We start from the raw sequence: 18,389 nt of genomic DNA, 5'->3' as shown, positions 1-18,389 counted from the left end.
AACGTTCTAAGTACACATAGGCAATCTGCTGCAGGACCAGCCCTCTCATGAAGTGAGCTGAGGCCCCCACCTCAGGTGGTGGAATGGGAACAGCAGCAACTTGTGCTCTTCCTCCCCAGCCCTGTGAGAGTGGCTCACCATCACCCCCATGGGTGCTCCTGTGATACTCGTGGGTACCCTGGAGTGCCCCACTGGTTCGACTCTGCCACTTGGTAGACACCACCATGGCACAGTAGCCAGCCAAGTTCTCCAGAGCAGCTGCACTCCCTTGTTTCACTCTGAGGGCAGTGAAGGCCATGCCAAAACTGCACTGGCTGCCTTTTCAAGGTGCTGAAACATCCACAGCCCCTCCAGTCAGTGCTAAAAAGGAGAGGGGGGTTAAAATGAAAGACTGCTATGGAGTGCCCAAACAATCAAATTTCAGTTGCAAACAAGGTGATTTGTTTGTTTGCTTCGTATACTATATGATATGCTGGCAGTTTCCACAGTGGGAAGCAAGAGAAGAACGACACTGATCAAAAGAATAAAAACAATGCTTCAAAAACACAGTGATATTAAAACTGTGCCTGGTCAGCAAGGTGAGCTTAACAGAACAAAGACATTTTAGGCAGGTACAGAAAACAACACAGTGTTGCTGCTCTCAGCCCAACACAGTGTTGCTGACCCACAGAGTCAGGGAACTCAAGTGGAAGCTTGACATTAAGACTCGCCTCCTGGTGGATTCCAATCGGACCATAAGTCCACGTGAAATTGGACCCTTTTGGCTCTTCTCAAGAGTTCTGGACACCATCTGGTTTACAAAAAAATGTTTTCAAGATGTTGGGAGTAGTCCCCCCAAATCTGAAAGGGGGTATGGGGCCCAGTGGTTCTTTGTTGCCCATCCGTACAGTAAAGAATGGGGTATGACATGGCAGCGGTTAGAGGAAGAGCCATGATGTGGTGAAAATAACCGGAGATTTGAAGTGGCAGCATAGGCATGTGTGATCTCTCACCTCAGGTGGCAGGAGAGTTCACTCCAGGGCTGGCCAACTGCTGCCATTTCCCACCCACGAGCACATGAAGAATGCAAGGGGGTGGTGCTTCTGTGATACAATCTGGACTGCTCTTTAGTTCTATACACATTGGGTGCTTCACATGCCACAACAACCATGGCAAATGATGAAGGTCGTTTGTCCGTTACAATGATGAGTTCCAACAAACGATCACCACTGTGCCCATCCACACCTGCCTCCTCCTGGCATGCACCCAAAGGACCACCCCTCCCTCTCTTTGTAGGTGGCCTGTTCACAATTGGACCACTGATTCCTGCTGTCCCTCCTCCATTGGGAGTCATTAACTCTTCCATTCCCATATCCGATCACTATCCCCTTTGCTGTTTGTTCTAATCAGGGGAAAAATGACAACTGCCTGTGTTACCACTCCTGGCTCCCTCTGTGCCTGGCCTCACTTAGCACTGCATCGCTTTGGCTTCTTTCGCTCAGCTTTGCCTTCTTGCATGACCAGACACCTGCTCTCTTTCACAGTCTTCCCATCCATCCTTCCTCCCACCTGTGTCCCAAGTCTGAATGGGATCTTTTCCACATCTTCCCTCCCTACAGGGCCGTCTTAACACATGGGCCTGATGGGCACTTGCCCGTGGGCCCCATACTAATCTGTGTATGTTAACCCTGGGAAAACTTCCAAAATTAACAGTAGTTGTAGTTGTCGTAGGGGCCCCAGTACACTGCTTTGCCCGGGGCCCATAATGCTGTTAAGACGGCCCTGCCTCCCTCAAAGCTTTTCTTGCTCCAGCAGCCACAGCTTAGACCTGGCTACACTTTACAGCCCTCTGATTACTACTCAATGACCCCCTACTCCATATTTGTAAAGTTTTCTAGTTGTTTTTCCCCCATTTTTTATTATTTTTAGACAAAAAAAAACATAAATACATCACAACAATAACAAAAATACAACACTAAAAGTAAATAATAAAGTGCCCCCCACCCCAGAGACCAACGCTACCACCATTCACATACTATAACAATTAATAATATATAATATACTTCAATTATTTCCATATCCCCTCCAGAAGTTCATATAATCTAATTTTTCTAGCTGTAATCTGTGTCTTTAAATGAATCACCACCCCTCTTCTATCAAATATGTGCTTTATTTTGAAAAAAAAAATTGTATTCTGATTGTAAAAGTAAAAGCATCCTACAATTAAAACATTTCTTTATTGACTAGTTGAAATGCTGTTGTGATTGTTTTATTGCCTCTGAGATTTTCTTTTCTTTTTGTTTGCTACATTAAAGACAACTTGCTTTGTTCGTGCCCTTCTAAAGGAACGTTCCTACAGGGGAATACAGTAATGTTCTAGTTTTTCCTGTTTGATAGCTATCAAGTACTACTTGGGCTACATTCTTATAAAAAGGATGAGTTTTTCTAGACAAACACTGGGGAGAGAGATCAGATGGCTGGAGTGGCTGCTTGTTTTGCTTCTCTTATCATGCAACACTGTAGGATTCTTGAAGCATGAACCATGAATAGTAGAGTGCTTTCTGGTGTGGAAGTCACATCAAACAACGTCTGGCACAGATGATTGTGTTTTATGGTGGCTGACAACCATAGTAAGTCACCATGGGTTCACATGACACAGCGAACGACCAACCATAATAAACAATGTTGTCGTGTTGTGCAAACCCAGTCACCGAGAGTTAAAATATGCCTTACATAATATTTAATTCCCTTTCTATTTGTTTATTCTAAACTAAGCATGGAGTACTCTGATCCAGATTGAGACCACAGTACTTGGTGTGCAATTTGACCTTCAATGGCCATCATTAGAAGCAATTAAATATCTAACATTTTATAATATTATATAATATTTATATATCATTTTTCAACCACCATGCTTCTCAAAGTGGTTCACAATAATATAAATGTTTCTCAAAGTTGTCCACAGGTTATACTTAGTCCATGTCACTGTCTTACTGATGGATCCCATAAAGTCTATGTAAGGCATGGGAAAAGATACTCCAGTGGAATGGAATATTAAAATCCTTTTGCAATGCCCTGTTCCTATAAACTCTCTCTCTCTCTTTCTTTGCTGTTTTGGATTATATTGAATCAGGCTGTATGTTGATATCCAACTGATCTGAGTGAATTCCTAAAGCAAGAAAATTTTGCCCCTACTTAAACTTTAGTTGGAGTAATAGGTGTCTTAAACAAACCTGGGTTCATTTCCAACTCCCATGGTTCCTGGCCCTACTGTTCCAGAACTGTAGTGATGGCAACAAACAATTCTATTGTAGGGAGGGAAATACCCTTTAAAATCTTCTCTCTTAGTCCATTGGGTGCTCCCTCTGCCAATACTGCTTTTCCAAGTAGATGGCCCTCATCCCTTACAACTCCCATAGGAGCAGTGCCTGTTGTAAGTTAGGCCAGTGCCTTGTAAACTGATGGGTTCCATTTCTAAAGCTTGCCACAGACTGACTGGCTCTGACCCCAAGGTGGCCCCACTGAAGGTATTTTCATCTGCCATTGGGATGCGTAGTGGCTAGAGCATTGTATGTGAATGGAGAAAAGCTGGGTTCCCATTGCTGTCCATCAGTAAGGCACAGTGGCTCCTGTCTTATGACAGGAAGCTCGTTTTGGATAGCATGAAATGTCAGCAAATTGCTAGCAATTCCATCTATCCTTGTTGCATTTTTGTGGCCAGACTTGAGAATGAGACATGCAGGATCTTCTGCCTCGGCTGCAAATATATGTTGATTTGGAGAGGGAGGCCAGGGAACATCAGTTGCTGCTCTATGTTGAGCCGGCCCTACCATTTGCCAAGCGAGTACTAAGCATGGTATGGACATCCACAGACTTGCTAAGCCACTCATCTGTACTGTTATGGCAAACCATTAGGAAGACCTTTCTTTCCTCCTTTACCTCTTCCCTGGACTTCTGATCAGAAGTGTGGCAATGTTTTCCTACGGATGACCACCCTCTCAAGTGCACACAGTGTGTAAATTTCCTTCCTCAGATACCACTTGGCAACAGTTATCTGTATTCACCTATCATCAACCTCCCAATGCTGAAAAAGGAATATTAAAGATGTCAGGAATAATATGAGGACATATAATTTCTATTATTGCATTGAATTGCATTGTAAACATTTAGTATGAATGGTGATGAACTTAAAAAATGTTATTTTAAATTGTGGTCTCTGTATCCACCCACTGCCTGGCCTACCTAGCAGAGTTGTTGTGCAGGATAAAATGAGATGACCTAATTTATGTTGCCTGAAGGGCAGGGTCTAAATGTGATGGAGAAATACCTAAGAATCCCTAACAAGTTTCACTTGGATTGGTTTTTCGGTGCTTCAGTATTACTTCTGAGCCCTGCAAGTTAAAAGAACAAGCAAGCGAGAATGATTGGAAGGCATTAAAGCACTAAAATTAACTTCATTCTTTCGTACTGCAGATGCCACAAGTTGACAAAACACCCTGATGTTTCATGACTTGTAGAAATCATTACTGTTGTAAGAAGGTGCCTGGTGACAGCAAGGCTAAATGTAACAATAGCTCCTGAAAAATGAGAGCTCTGTGTACTCATACAAAGAGCAAAATAGCCAGGAATGTTCAATCTTCTGAAAACAGCAGTGGGCTATTGGGCTTATTTCATGATAATGAAAGGCTCATAATCTATGATTGCTGCAGGCAAAAGTGATTTATTGGAGTTCTCCCACATATAAGAGATAAACCTATAACTTGCTGGCAGCCATTTTTAAAGGAAAGCATTTTTGAGGGGAGGGGAAGTATGGGGGGTGCATCTTCCTGACTTTGTAGCCCAAGAAGCGGTGGTTTGGGTCTCTGAAATACCAGTTTTGATGAATAGCTGTTATGAAATTATAACTGTAGTTCTACAGTGAGATAAACCTCCATGAAGAAAATATAGATTAAAGAAAAGAAAGGAAAAGAAAAGAAAAATATTATAAACCATCAAGATAGTATATTCTTCCTTGCAAGCTGAGAGATGTTGGAAGATTCTGTCTTTTCCAACAAATACATTAATAACATTTAGCTACTACGAATCTATGGAAAGAAACAGTAAACTGTCTTTAATGTTGTTAATTTAGGTGGCAATCCTAACCATACACACGTTTAAGAATGAAATAAGTCTCATTTGTTTCAGTGGGACTTGCTTCTAAAAACACAGTTCAAATTAGGCTGTTAGTAATTGACTAATAACCTGACTAAGGCCTTTATAAATTAATGCTAGGCGCTTACAGGTTCTATTTGGGCATCTGCATTTATGAACGTAACACATTTAGGGCACAATACTATGGTTTCCCAACTTTATTGGGGGCCATAAGTTTATTCAGAGCTCCAGTTCCAAGTTCCTGCAATCTGGGAGCTGGAACTCCAAAAGCCAAGTGGCTCACCTCACTGCCCCTCCTGCAGCTGTGTGGAAAGGACCACATTGGCTGCCTTTCTGAGGGGGGGAGTCTGGTGCCAACAGCTTATGCTGTGCCCCAGCTTCATTCTCCCCCCTTCTGTGGTACTTCATAGGCATCTGGCAGTGCCTGTTAAAATCAAATGCCGACTGTGAAGTGCCTCTTCCACGTGTCATGCCATGCACTGGATGAGCAGAAGCTTCCATATTTAGAGGTTTACATGCAACCAGGACAGAGAGCAGTGAAAGGCAGCGATATTGTTTCCTTGGTAGTAACAACTTCCTAATAATAGAAATAGGTTGGAATATGGGGAAATGAAGCAACTTGAAATAAATAGATCCTTTAGTGTGAAGTAGTAAGTTTATTTCCAGCAATTTGAAATATATGTTCTTCTGATGCCTCCAAAAAGTGAGAATCTACAGGCTGCCCCCATTGGTACAAGCCACATCTGTAGCAGAACTTGGCAGGTTCAGAAGTGGAGCGCTGATAGACAAAAAGCAAGCAGGGCCTTGCAGGCTGAAAGCAGAGCCTGACAGGTCAGTGGGTTGAGCCTGGCAGTGTCCAGCTGGCCAGGAAATGGATTCCACCACAATGTTGGACCATAAGGAAGACTGAGTGCCAAAGAATTGAGGCCTTTGAATTGTGGTGCTTGAGGAGACTCCTGCAAGTCCCTTGGACCGCAAGGCGATCAGACCTGTCAGTCCTAGAGGAGATCAACCCTGACTGCTCTTCAGAAGGCCAGATACTGAAGATGAAACTCAAATACTTTGGCCTCCTAATGAGATGGAAGGACTCACTGGAGAAGACCCTAATGCTGGGAACAATTGGCGGCAAAGAAGAAGGGGACAGCAGAGAATAAAGTGGCTAGATGGAGTCACTGAAGCAGTTGGCGTGAGCTTAAGTGGACTCCGGGGGATGGTGGAGGACAGGAAGGCCTGGAGGAATGTTGTCCATGGGGTCGTGATGGGTCGGACACAACTTCGCAACTAACAACAACAACAATTGCTCTGGCTATGATACACAGTTATTGCCTCTGTTAACAACCCCCCTGCTACCAAGCGGCCCATCATGCATGGTATTAGATCACCATACAGATCAATACAATCCAGGTGACAACTGCACACAGTCAGAAGAAGGACATGCCCAAATGCAGAGCTTAAGACAACAGGGCAAGGTGCTCGGAAGGCACACAAGAAGAACACAGAATCAGGTAGGCAGGAGATTTCGTTAAGCAAATTTTCCACCACTAGGTCCAGGGGGTGTACGATAATACATTAAACTAATATTAAAGATGGGAAGTTGGCCCAATTCCCAATGACGACAACACAACATCTTCTTTCTCTCTGACCATCAAATGGTAGGGACAAACAGCAGCAGAATGCTGTTTTCATGCCCTGGTTTTGGTTTTGTTTGATTCATCTTTGCTTTCGTTTTGCTTCTCAATGTTGGCAACAGAAGGCTGAACTAAATGAAGACCAGTGATTTGTCAAAGGCCTAAAAATGAATACAAAGAATCTGAGTCCCATAACACCAAACCAATCACTTTAGACCCCACATTTACTGATATGACACAACAATTTACAAAAGGCAACCCAGTTAATTTCCCACACAGATCCCAGTGCAAATCAGACCACTTCAACTGATTCCACCCACACAGTCGTAATTTCAGATTTAGATATGGTTCTCAAACCTGTGCCTTTTCAGCGAATTCACACTCTTTCTCTCATCATATTTACTTACTGTCGGGATCCGCTTCAGTTAATTCAACTTTCTCTCCTGTCTCCCAAAAAAGAAAGAAAGAAGCAATCCTTTGCCTTGACCTAGTCCAGCAATCCCATAAACACCCTTCTCCCATCTGTATTAATACAAATTCCACTCAGAGGTGGAGAGCATGAATGGGCACCCCAGTCCCACCCCTGTCTGCCATCAATGCCCCCCCCCCCCCCCGCCACAGCACAGAGCATTTTCTATCCAGGCAGGCTTCCATAACGTTTACACACTCATGTGCAGATGCTCTGCGCAGCAGGCAGATTGACAAGCAGGGTAAGTATACTGGGAACTATGAGAACTAGTGTATGTTGGACTGGGACTCAGGATATTCAGGTTCTAGTCCCTATTCTGCCATGAGGCTCATTGGGAAACGGGCCAGTTACTGACTCTCAGCCTAGCCTATCTCACAGGATTCTGTTTGTAATCTGTCTTGGATTCCTGGCAAGAGCTGGAAATAAATGTATTTTAAAAGCTGGATATAAATGTATTGATAGCTAAATAAATAATAAATGACACTGGTGCTGGCTAATCAACATCTAGCACAGCCAGTTTTCCACCCAATAAACTGGAAACTGGCAGAACCATTTTCTTTCTCCCCATGGTTTACTCCAAGCTATTATATTGAACATGTCCTTTCAGAGCAGCAAATGCACTTTCCAACCAGGTCTGCCATGCTTCAGGAGATACATCTGTTTTTACCCGAACATTACTTATAAAGGAAAATAACGTGGATTAATTGATTTTAAAAAGATGGTATCAGATTGATGGCATCAGCATGATGAGAGTTTAATGCAAATAAAATAAAGCAAGCAGCACACTTCTGCATCTTTCACAAACCTTCATTTCCAGTCTTTCTTGAGTTTTCAGCACACTTCTTTGTAATAAAGCCTTTAAAAATATGCCTGATGATCCTCTTTTCACTTTCATGACTGCTCAGCATAGCTACCAAACCCACTTATATATTTGTGAGGCAACAAAACCACAATAAATTATGCTATTTTCCCAAAGAGGGAAATCTCCAGTCGCATTTTAAATGACATGTCTAAATAAAGGATTTAATTTAGAACGTATGAGAGAGTTATTATATGTTAATTAAATACTCACTGATTGCTATGAATATCTGTTGAAGGGTAATGACAGTTTGTATGAAGACAAATATCACACAATTAAATCTCAGTAAATATATTCTCAATAATAATTTAACACACACTAACAGCCTGATCCACAATCCAGCTAAATTGAAGTACTGAGTTTTAAATCAATTTAGTCCTGTTGTTCTCAATAGGAATAAATCAACTTGAGTCTAAATATGTTAGTTTAACTGGGTCAAAGGCTGAGCTTTTTATTATGTGACTCAGTGTGTTTCTTTACTCTGGCTTGCACAATTTGTGACCCACCAGCCTACTGACCGTGTAGTATGCCTGGATTCATCTCCCTGGGCAAACAGCCGAAGGAAGTAGTTTAGGGATTGCTTTGTGGCCCACCATAAGTGATTAACTGTCTCGATTCAACTGGGAAGTTTACCAGTTGTGTAGATCTGCTTAAGCTAATTGGGCTTTGTTCTCTTTCGGGTATGTTGCAGCTCAGGTATGTTACAGAGGAGAGTTCCCAGGTTAAAACCTGGCGACTTCTCTTGCACTCTTAAATTCACCAGTAAGAGGAGAAGCTTTTTCTGACCAGTTTCCAGCTATCACCACCCATGCTTTCAGGGTAGTGTGAGTGTGTGCTGGAGACCAAACAGGGAAGTGGATGTGTGACAGGCCCGGGTGAGAGAGATTTCAGTTCCATTCTGGGTAAACTTTTCCCAATCCAGACCTCCCAGAACCAGACACAAACATGAATGCAATCAGCAGTCAATATCTGTACATTTCCAAGTTTGTGATGCAGCTCAAGTGACAAATGAAATGTATCCCCAAAATGCACACATTTGAAAAACACACTTAAAAATGCATGCTTTCCTCAAAAAAAAGAAAATACATATCTTTCAGATATGTGTACAACTGGTGCATACATTTGGAGAAATGTACAAGAAAATATATGTGGAATGACAAGTAAAAATTAAAAAACCTAAATCTGAATTCAGATGCACACATGATTCCGAATATACTTCTTGGTGGAAAGCAGAAAATATCAGCAAGCTTGACTTTGGCTGACTCATTTTTATGACCATATTTCTCCTTCAATCCCCGCCCCCTTGTGGGGGGGAGGTTAAACGAAGAGAGAAACTTCCACTGATAATAGATTAAATACAAAATTAATTTTCAACGACACACTATGTAATTACTGTAACAAGCAGTTTGTCTGTGTACAAAGTATGGCAATATACTGTGTTGCTAAGAGGACCTCACAATGTACAATCCCTCCTGCCACATATACTCTGCAGTTTATGGTGACCACCATTTGTGCCAGCGCATTAGTGAAACCATTAACAATTGCACCCAAGGGTAAACAGAATCCTTCTTTACCCATTTAAAAAAAAACGTATGGAAGCTACTTTTCTCACAACTCACTGCAAATACTTTCATCAACTTAACGCAGTCACATGATCATTTTTTGCTAGTTTCCTGAAATGCAAGAAAATCCAGTGAAACAAATGCTCCAGCCTTTTTGGACATCTGCATTGAAGTTTAGAGTGCTTTTTGCCTGATCCTTTCGGCTTGTGTGCATCACAAGTCTCAATCTCAAAAATAATGTGGCAGAAGCACCTTTTGGGCCTTCTTCATGCATAGAATGCAAAGGGAAGTAAGAAAGGCAGTTGCTCACCTGTAACTGCCGTTCTTCGAGTGGCCATCTGTGCATTCACACAGTATGGGTGCTGCACCTGCGCTGTGCCTGTAGCCAGCAGAATTCAAAAGCTTTAACGGATTTTGGCGGGAACTCTGCACCCTCCCCCACCATAGTATAAATCGTCAGAGTGTTCACCCTCTCCCCAGTCAGCTGAAGACCATCCCACGTAAGTCCAGAATGGGGCGTAGACCCCCGTCTCTCTTAGGTACCGTAAAGTACATGGAGTAGAAACTGTGCAGTCCTTCGGAGCAATTAAGTTTATGAATTGCTCCCTTACGAAGCAGCTCGGTGACTTCTTCCAGGAGGGCTGGAGAGGCTGCTGTATACAGGATTGGACCTGAAGGTGGCACAGTTTCAAACTCGATTTTATATCCCTGCTTTACGATGGAAAGAACCCACCTATCAGATGTGATGGACTCCCAGATGGGAAGTCAGCTTTGTAGACGGTCCCCAAAAAGAGAGGGGAAGGGGGGTTAAGGAATTGAGGAAAGGTTTGTGTGTCCCATCATCATTGGTGCTTGTCGGCATCCAGTTGGCACCTAGGTTGCTGGTAACGAGGCATGTTCTGGCTTCAGCTTCGGGATTGTCTTTGGCCGAACTGTTGACGTTCCATGGGGTATGGTTGGTAATAAGGCTGGTACTGGGATCTGTTCCATGGCCACTTATGTCTTAGCTGAGATGGATATTCATGCGACATACAGTCAATTGAGCTTTTTGAATGTGTTCAAGTTTGTCGTCAGTTTTGGCATTTAACAAGCCAGAGCCGTCAAATGGCATGTTCTTCACTCTTTGTTTGGTCTCTTGCAGTGGATTATCCGCTCTCAGCCAGGCACGACGACGGAGGGCAACGGCACCGACGAGAGCCCTAGAGTTGCAATTGGCATGGTGTCTCGCTGTGTCCAGTGGTTGTTTCGAAAGCTACAATGCCTCCCTGATGATAAGTGGGCCAGTTCTCTTTGCTGGTCCAGGAGGAATGGAGTGAGGGACTCGATCTTCTGCCATAAAAAAATATTGATAACGGGCCATTGTGGCCTCATAATTGGAGATATGAAGACTGAGTCCCATTCCGGCATAGATCCAGCGAGACATCATGTAAATCTTGCAACTCTCCTTATCAGCAAGAGTAGAGTGTTCTTTAGTTTCTCTTCCCTGTGAGGTCTCGATGACGATTGAGTTTGGCTGAGGATGTTTTAGAAGGAACGGGATGTCATGAACCTTGTACATTGTCTCTAGATGACTCGAGGTGGTATGTGGGTGGTTCAGAAGCTGCCAAATGTTGATCATCGCCTGCCAAAGGGTGGTGATAAATAGCAAGGCGATGGCTGATGAGTCTTCTTTACAAACATCGTAAATATTGTCCTGATTAGCACTGATGCGCTGTTGGATGTCGATCTCCAGTGATTTGGTCATCCGTGTGAGTAGCTCAGAGAGACGACCTTGGGAGTCGCCCAGAGACCCAGGACTTTGGGTAGAGATAATGGTGTCAGGAGAGGTAGAGATTTGTTGGGAGTTCCCCGAATCCGAGTCGGGTTCATATGGTGAACTACATGAGGACCTGTAGGGAGATGGTGGACAGATGAGTGCCGCAGCAGATGTTGATGGGGCATTCCTTGACACCGATTAACAGGTGGAATGATGTGGACATATTGGTGGTGGTGGGTAATATCTGCATGGGGGTAGTAATCCCACGGATAAGGTCGCTCCATATACTTGGGGTCAAATTCTCCATAGGGTAATGGAACCCAGTACCACAATGGTTGCAGTACAGAAGGCTGGGGTGGTAAGAGGGACAACAGACGCTGAGCAGGCGTGGGAGTTGGCGATCACACAGGAAGACAATCTGGTCCCGACTGGGGAGGAGATTCATGGATCTCTCCATCAGAAATCGAAGCTCGAGCCAAGGGATCGGATTGGTCAGGACTGGAGTGTGTTGAGGTGGCAATCCATGGGGGTGACATTGGAGGTGTCACCTGCAGAACCGACTGGCAGCTCTATGATTCAGTCGGCACTGAGATAGGCACAGCACTTGATTCAGAGCAAGGCACTTTGTCACACTTCCTGTGCCAATGCTCAGATTTCTCAGGTTTGTCCTTCTTAGGACATTTCGGTTTCGAGGGTACCTCAGACACAACATGCTTCTCCTTATGTTTATGAGGAGGAGAATGGGAGGAACACTTTCCGTCCGTGTCATCAGAATCCCCTTCGGATGGATGAGAGGGGATGCTTTAAGAAGGTCCTGGAGCTGCAGAAAAGCCGGTCTCTGCCTAAACCTGCTTCATGGTGACCAGAGCTTGGTCTCATAGAATTTTACGCAGCCGGTTCTTGCAGTTTTTGTGAGCCTGACTTGTGAATGACTGACAATGGCTGTACTTATCAGTCCTGTGCCCTTCTCCAAGGCAGAGAAGACACAGAGTGTGAGGGTCAGTGGGAGACATTTTGGCTCCACACTGCGTGCACTTATGGAAAACCACCCGCTGTGCCATCGAGAAGAAGAAAAGAGAGGAGATACAGCGAATGGATATAGATTACAAGAAGTAAGGACAATAGAAGGGTTTTTTTTTAATTTTTTATTTGGAAAGGGAATGTGGGGAGAAGGGAAAGAACAGGGAATAAAGGAGGGGTTTGGTAAGGGCAAACAACGGGTTTAGGATTTAGACAGAGGTAGGTAGAGAAGTGAAGAAAAAAGGATTTAAGATTTATAGAATTAACGATTGTACAAAAGATGAGGAGACAAGTGAAGAAAAGGCCCGAGGCACAGCGAATGGCAGTCTGGGGAGAGGGCGGGTACTCCGACCATTTATACCACTGGGGGGAGGGTGCGGAAAACTGTTAAAACTCTTAAATCTTTCCGGCAACAGGCACCGTGCAGGTGCAGCACCCATAATGTGTGATGCACAGAGACCACGATGAAGAAATTGCAACTGCGTTCTGGGTCCTGATGTTTGTGCATTGAGCCAAAGATCTGCCAAGGAGAGCCTTCAGCTGTATGTGTGTAGATGTTCCACGAAATGGGCCTGATGCGCAAAGGTCGGGGTAGAGCCAGCAGAAAGTCATTCTCAAGCCATGTTCACTAAATAGAGTTTAAAGGGTATAGAAACCCATATGGTAGAAATTGCCAGCCCATAATTTCAAAGATACACATCTACACTCACACTTCCTTTCCCTAGATCTTCACCTTCTGTTCTGAACTCCAGTGTTTTTCGATGCTTAAACGTTCATGCTCTGCTCTAGTTAGGTCTGTATTTCTCTGACGGTTTGAAATTTGGTCCACACTTCCTAAACTTTCTTCTTCCCTCCTTGTCTTTCCAGCACATCCATCTGTTCCATAGGTCAGGCGAAGAGAATTGAACCTGCAATTTCTGTATGAATAAAATGAGCTTAAGATGATGAGCCAAGGGAGGAAAAGTCTGTGTCTATTACACACACAAGCCTGAAATCCAGATCTAGATTGGCAATGATCAGCCTATTATTGTTAGTTACCTTGAACACAATTTTGAGGTGGAAATGTGGAGTATATTCAAACAAATATCTTACCCCATATTTTTCTACTCTCTTCTCCTGTCCTGCGCCCACAGTTTGAGCTTGGTGGCTAGCAATACATCCACAGACTGAATCAGGGTTTCCTATATGTACCTACCTGGATAAGAGACACCTGATTTAGCTACTGGGACTGTAGACCTATTACCCTTTCAGGAGACCAGTAGTGGTGCTATTTTGCTGTTTAGCAAAGAGTGGAATGTTGAGAAAATTAAGGACACAACCTTAAGCATGCTGAGACAGAAAAAAGTCCTACAAATTCCAGCATTCCCCAGCCAGCCAAGCTGCCTGAGGAGAGCTCAGAATTGTACGATGTTTTTCTGTCTAAACTTACATAGGACTGCACCTTAAATCTACAGCCAAACAGCTAATTATCACTCTGTGATCTTCTGAAAGGGTTATGACAGTGCCAATCAGCTGACTGACAGGGGAAGTCAAGGACTGCAGTTAATCTTCACCAGGGTTTATTCTAAGTTTTTTTTGTTTGTTTGTTTTTTTGTTTTTAACAGCACCAGAAGCCAAGGCAGGACTCATCTCCAATGTGTGAGCATCTCCCAAATATCTCTAATGGAATAATAAAGACATGAAATGTGAAAAAAGGAAGAGTAAATGAGAGTGAACTGAAAAGCTGAGAGAAAGAGAAAGAAGGAAAGGAGGAAGAGGGTAAGAAAATGGAAATAACAGAAGGGGAAATAAGGGTGCCATGCAAGGAGTGGGTGAAATTATCTTCCCTTCCTAAAGAGTGCTTGAGGACTGAGACTGCCTCCTAACAAAAGGTATAACTGAGAGGCTGAGAATCCTTTCCTCTCATTATAATTCTGGTGACTGGAATTTATCTTTTCACAAAATTGGCTGTTGTCCTGCAAAATACATTGAAGGGGCTGTATACTAAACTAGGGAAAATAGGTTGGAAAGCTATCACCAAATAGCAGCTTCTCACAAAATGACATCTCAAAAACTGCATAGCTACCCTTAAACTGCAAATCTTTTGTACAAGCTGGGAAGCAATTGGTGCAACAGGAATATCAGGGCTGCTTTTAAATCAAAGTGCTCTAATTTTCATGTTATATGGTAAATTGTTTGGGGACGGATCCACCAGGAATTGGTGGAGAACTGCTAGAAGCCAGGTATTTTACTATTAAGGGTTGAAGCTGAGTTAGGGGAAGAGGATACCCTCTGAAAGAGGAACATCAATGACACATACTACTGCTGCATAACAAGAATCTTGTGTCTTATGCACAAACATGCTCATTTCTATCTATCTATTTATATTGTTAAACAAATGGCCTTAATTGTGTCTGAGTATCTTGCACTTGTCTTCCAAGCACAATCTATAAGGCCTTCCAGTCTGCTGGGCTAAGGTCAGGCCTTGTATCAGTCTAGGAGTCTCTCTGAGAGGTGCAGACTCCTGAAGAGCCAGTATTAAGTTGAATGTTCTGGAAATTCTGTCATGCAACTTGAGTGTTCTTCAAGGATTCTACTGTGTCTTGAAACAGCGAAGGACTATTACTGATAAGCAGGAACAACAGGACTCCAAAGGACCCTGGGAATTGGTGTATGGCCCAGCAGAAATGCATGTGCTATGCTGTAACCACTGTTTTAACGGAGGGAAGATAGAAAAGTAGGAAGACAATGAGGAACGTACACAATAATCTGGATGCAGAATTGGCCTCTTCTGTGTTGAGCTGTTTGCTGAGAAGGAAGAAGCCGGTTCAAGGGCTACTGAGGGCCATAGCTTTTGGAGAAAACAGCTGGGGCATAGGTTGCTTTGCCCAGTCTTCACTAAACCACTTTGCAGTATTAAAACTAAAGTTTAAAAGTTTATAGTTAAAATACCAGGAAAATAAAAAGATTTTCACTTGGCACTGAAGAGAATACAGAGTGGGGGCCACACACACCTCTTTGAGAAGTTCATTCCATAGCTGGGCTGGCACAACCGAAAACTACTACATCTAAGCCAACCATCTGTGGTGGAGTGTCAGGTCATAAGGGTGTTAAGAAACCAACGTCCAAATTGATCAAGCAGAATAAATGCTATCAAAATACCAACACTATGTTAGTAGCAGAGAATGTTTCAAGGTTCCCTTCAGAGTCAAATTGTTTCCAAAGAGCACTCAAATGCCCCCATTGCAAAAGAAGATGGGAATGCTTGCAGGAATGAGCCAATTCAGAAGCATCTGGGACAATCCTATCACAGAGAAAGCATGAAAACATTCCAACTGTCAGCCTTGACACCTGTGGAGACCACACAGGTTTTCTCTATGAGAAAAGTAATATCCAAGGCCAATTAAAGCAAGCAGACAAAATTGGCTGGCTCCTCCTCACACATATGGAAATGCAAAGAAGATGACTGAGTGTGGACTCATTTCCTGCAAGAGTCAGCTTTGCTCTTTTTTTCTTTTTCCTATTAACAGCTCAATACTGGCTGATACAACTGAGCACCAGTTCTCAGTACTTCCGTTTAAATGCCCAGAAAGAATGTATTCAGTGCATTGCGGAAAGGAACTGAGACAGTCTCCCCCAAAAGTTGACTGATGATGCACTGCACTGTTCCTGAGGTGTGATGGCACTGTGGACTGAATCAGAACTGGCAAAATTTGTGAAACAGTGAAAGTAATTACAAAATCTGGGGATGAAAAGTGGCACTTTCTAGGTGTTGGCAAACCCTGCAACTGCAGTGAAAAAGACTGCTGAAGATGCATATACCAAGATCTGCAGAAATTAGGCACATTTTCATGCATCTGTCAACATAAGTAAGAGGTCTGGTTTGTGGAGCTTCTTGCAGCTAAGTATGAAAGATAAGGATTGAGTACCTAATGATCCTGTCCTGAATTTCTAACATGGAGTCCACCAGTCAGACCATGCATGGAGATTGATAAATCACTTAGTTGGTGAAGTTGGACACAAGTTTTAGCAGCTTGCAGCACTGAACAGCTATTTCAACACATCAGCGCTGAGATCCAAAGACATTTTAGAAACTATCAATTGCTGATTCTAACAGATGCTTAGATACAAGAAGATGGGGGTCATCATCCTAGATATAGAGAAGATGACAGTGTTGGTCAAATCAAAGGTCTTGACTTTGGACACTGCAGGGGGAAATGCAGAGGCCAAATTCTGCTCTCCAGGAAACTAATTCATCCCACTAGCATTCCGCAGATAGCCATGCTCCATTCTCATGGTCTCACCCTCCTCCCAAACCCATCACTTGTTTGGTGGTTTCCTGGCTTCCTTCATTCTACAAGGTTGGAATGCCTTTCCTAAGACTTTGTTTGGCAGTAATCGCTGTAGGGCACAGCCCTATGTCTGCTAGACAAGAGGCTATGCAGTCAGATGTTGAAGTTCCAGCTCCAAACTCAGAAATGTGCTCTGAAGTCAGAACTGGGTCTCCAAATTTGGGAGGCTCTCCCTCTGCCTGCACAGAAAACAAACAAACTTCAAAGTCATGAAACTGACCTTGGAGACAAAATGCTTTCTGGGTGCCATGGAAAGCAAACGCAACCTCTGTGATGATGGTGCATCAGCACCTCCTCCTCACATTAGAGCAAAAGCTTTAGACATTCAAAATGGGCTGTCTTAGTCTTTTGCAGGGTGGGAGGAGCACCAAGGTAGCCTTTAATCTTGTACTCTTTCCCACTGCCATCCTATCCCAATGTTGCTCCAAGTTCAGGGCTTGTGCACAGTCTCACTGGATTGTGCTGTCCAGCTACAATATGTCAGTGTATTTTTTGTTTTTGTATTTTTGGTCCCACCCACTTTGGCTCTGTCCCTTTTAACTTTGGTCTTGCCCTTCACTGCAACATGACTGTTCAAAGCTTCTCCAAAATTGAATCTGGCCTTCAGCTGAAAGAAGATTGCAACCCATATGCAATCCAAGGTTTGCAATCCAAATGCATTAGGCACATAGAAACTGATCTAAAGCATTGGTGGGGGTGGAGGAAAAGATAACTGATTCATCTGTGCTTCACAGTTGTAGCAATACATGTGGCAGCCTAAAGCTCTGCCCCCACAGGACCTGCTGCCTGCCTTTGTTCACCCCAAACCTGTTCTCAGTGTTGTCTTCAGTGGCAGGCTGCCCTCCTTCACTTGCACAGTTTGTGTTCTTCTGCTGCATGTGCACAGGAAGTTCCTTCCAGGTCTAACCAAACGCACACTAACAAACTGGGGGAGGAAGAAAATGCTGTGTTCCTTAAAAACATAATCAGCAGCCACATGAGAAAAGAAAAATTGCGGGGGGGGGGGGGGACATTCCAAATTCGGCGCATAGATCTGAAGTGTGAAGCCTCTTTTAATCAGAATGAAAGTAATGTTGCATGTGCTCGAGAAAGTTTATAACTAAATTACTTGATCAAAGAGCTTGTCTGGCAAAGAAGATAAACCTTCTCTTTAAATAGTAGAGGAAATGAAGCATCCTTTGGAAAACTTGTCATTAAGAAACTAACTTATGGTGTACAGTCTTGGCTTGCTGCAGAGAGCAAGACTGGCTTGAAGTGCAGCTAAGCATGGAGCTGGGGCAGAAGACACAAAGAACTGGAGGGGTTTCTAAAGAAGATGCATGAGCATCTTGGAAAATATGTCGATTCCATCTTATTGTACGTGCACTGGAAAAATTTCTTTGTTTTAAGGTTAAATACAAGAAGCTGCCTTATGCCATGAGCTAAATGATGCTACAAAGTCAAGTCTAGCATACTTCCTTTTGAAAAAATAAATAGACCTTCAGCTGGATCAGGACCATGGTGTGGACAGAGGAGAGCATTAATCCTTTGCTGCCACAAGGAGTCCTGATCAGAGCTGAACCCACCCCATGTATGCTCTTCACAAGGGGAAGAAAGCCTCCACAGAAGTGAGTGCAAAGTAGGGATAGGAAAAA

The 18,389-nt window shown here is 43.4% G+C and overlaps 1 protein-coding gene across 1 annotated transcript in view; it reads right to left on the bottom strand.

Annotated features, from left to right (window-relative positions):
- Positions 1-10,900: 10,900 nt before the first annotated feature.
- Positions 10,901-18,389, bottom strand: part of LCTL (lactase like) — a 125,215-nt gene continuing 117,726 nt past the window's right edge. Inside the window, 1 exon segment of the mRNA XM_044418258.1 lies at positions 10,901-11,537. Coding sequence (XP_044274193.1) covers positions 10,901-11,537 — 637 coding nt within the window.

Source organism: Varanus komodoensis, unplaced genomic scaffold (genome assembly GCF_004798865.1).
Source record: "Varanus komodoensis strain SLA01 unplaced genomic scaffold, ASM479886v1 scaffold9, whole genome shotgun sequence".
Taxonomy (NCBI): Eukaryota; Metazoa; Chordata; class Lepidosauria; order Squamata; family Varanidae; genus Varanus; species Varanus komodoensis.
Note: the sequence above shows the minus strand (reverse complement) of the source record. Positions and strands in the feature narration are given on the sequence as shown.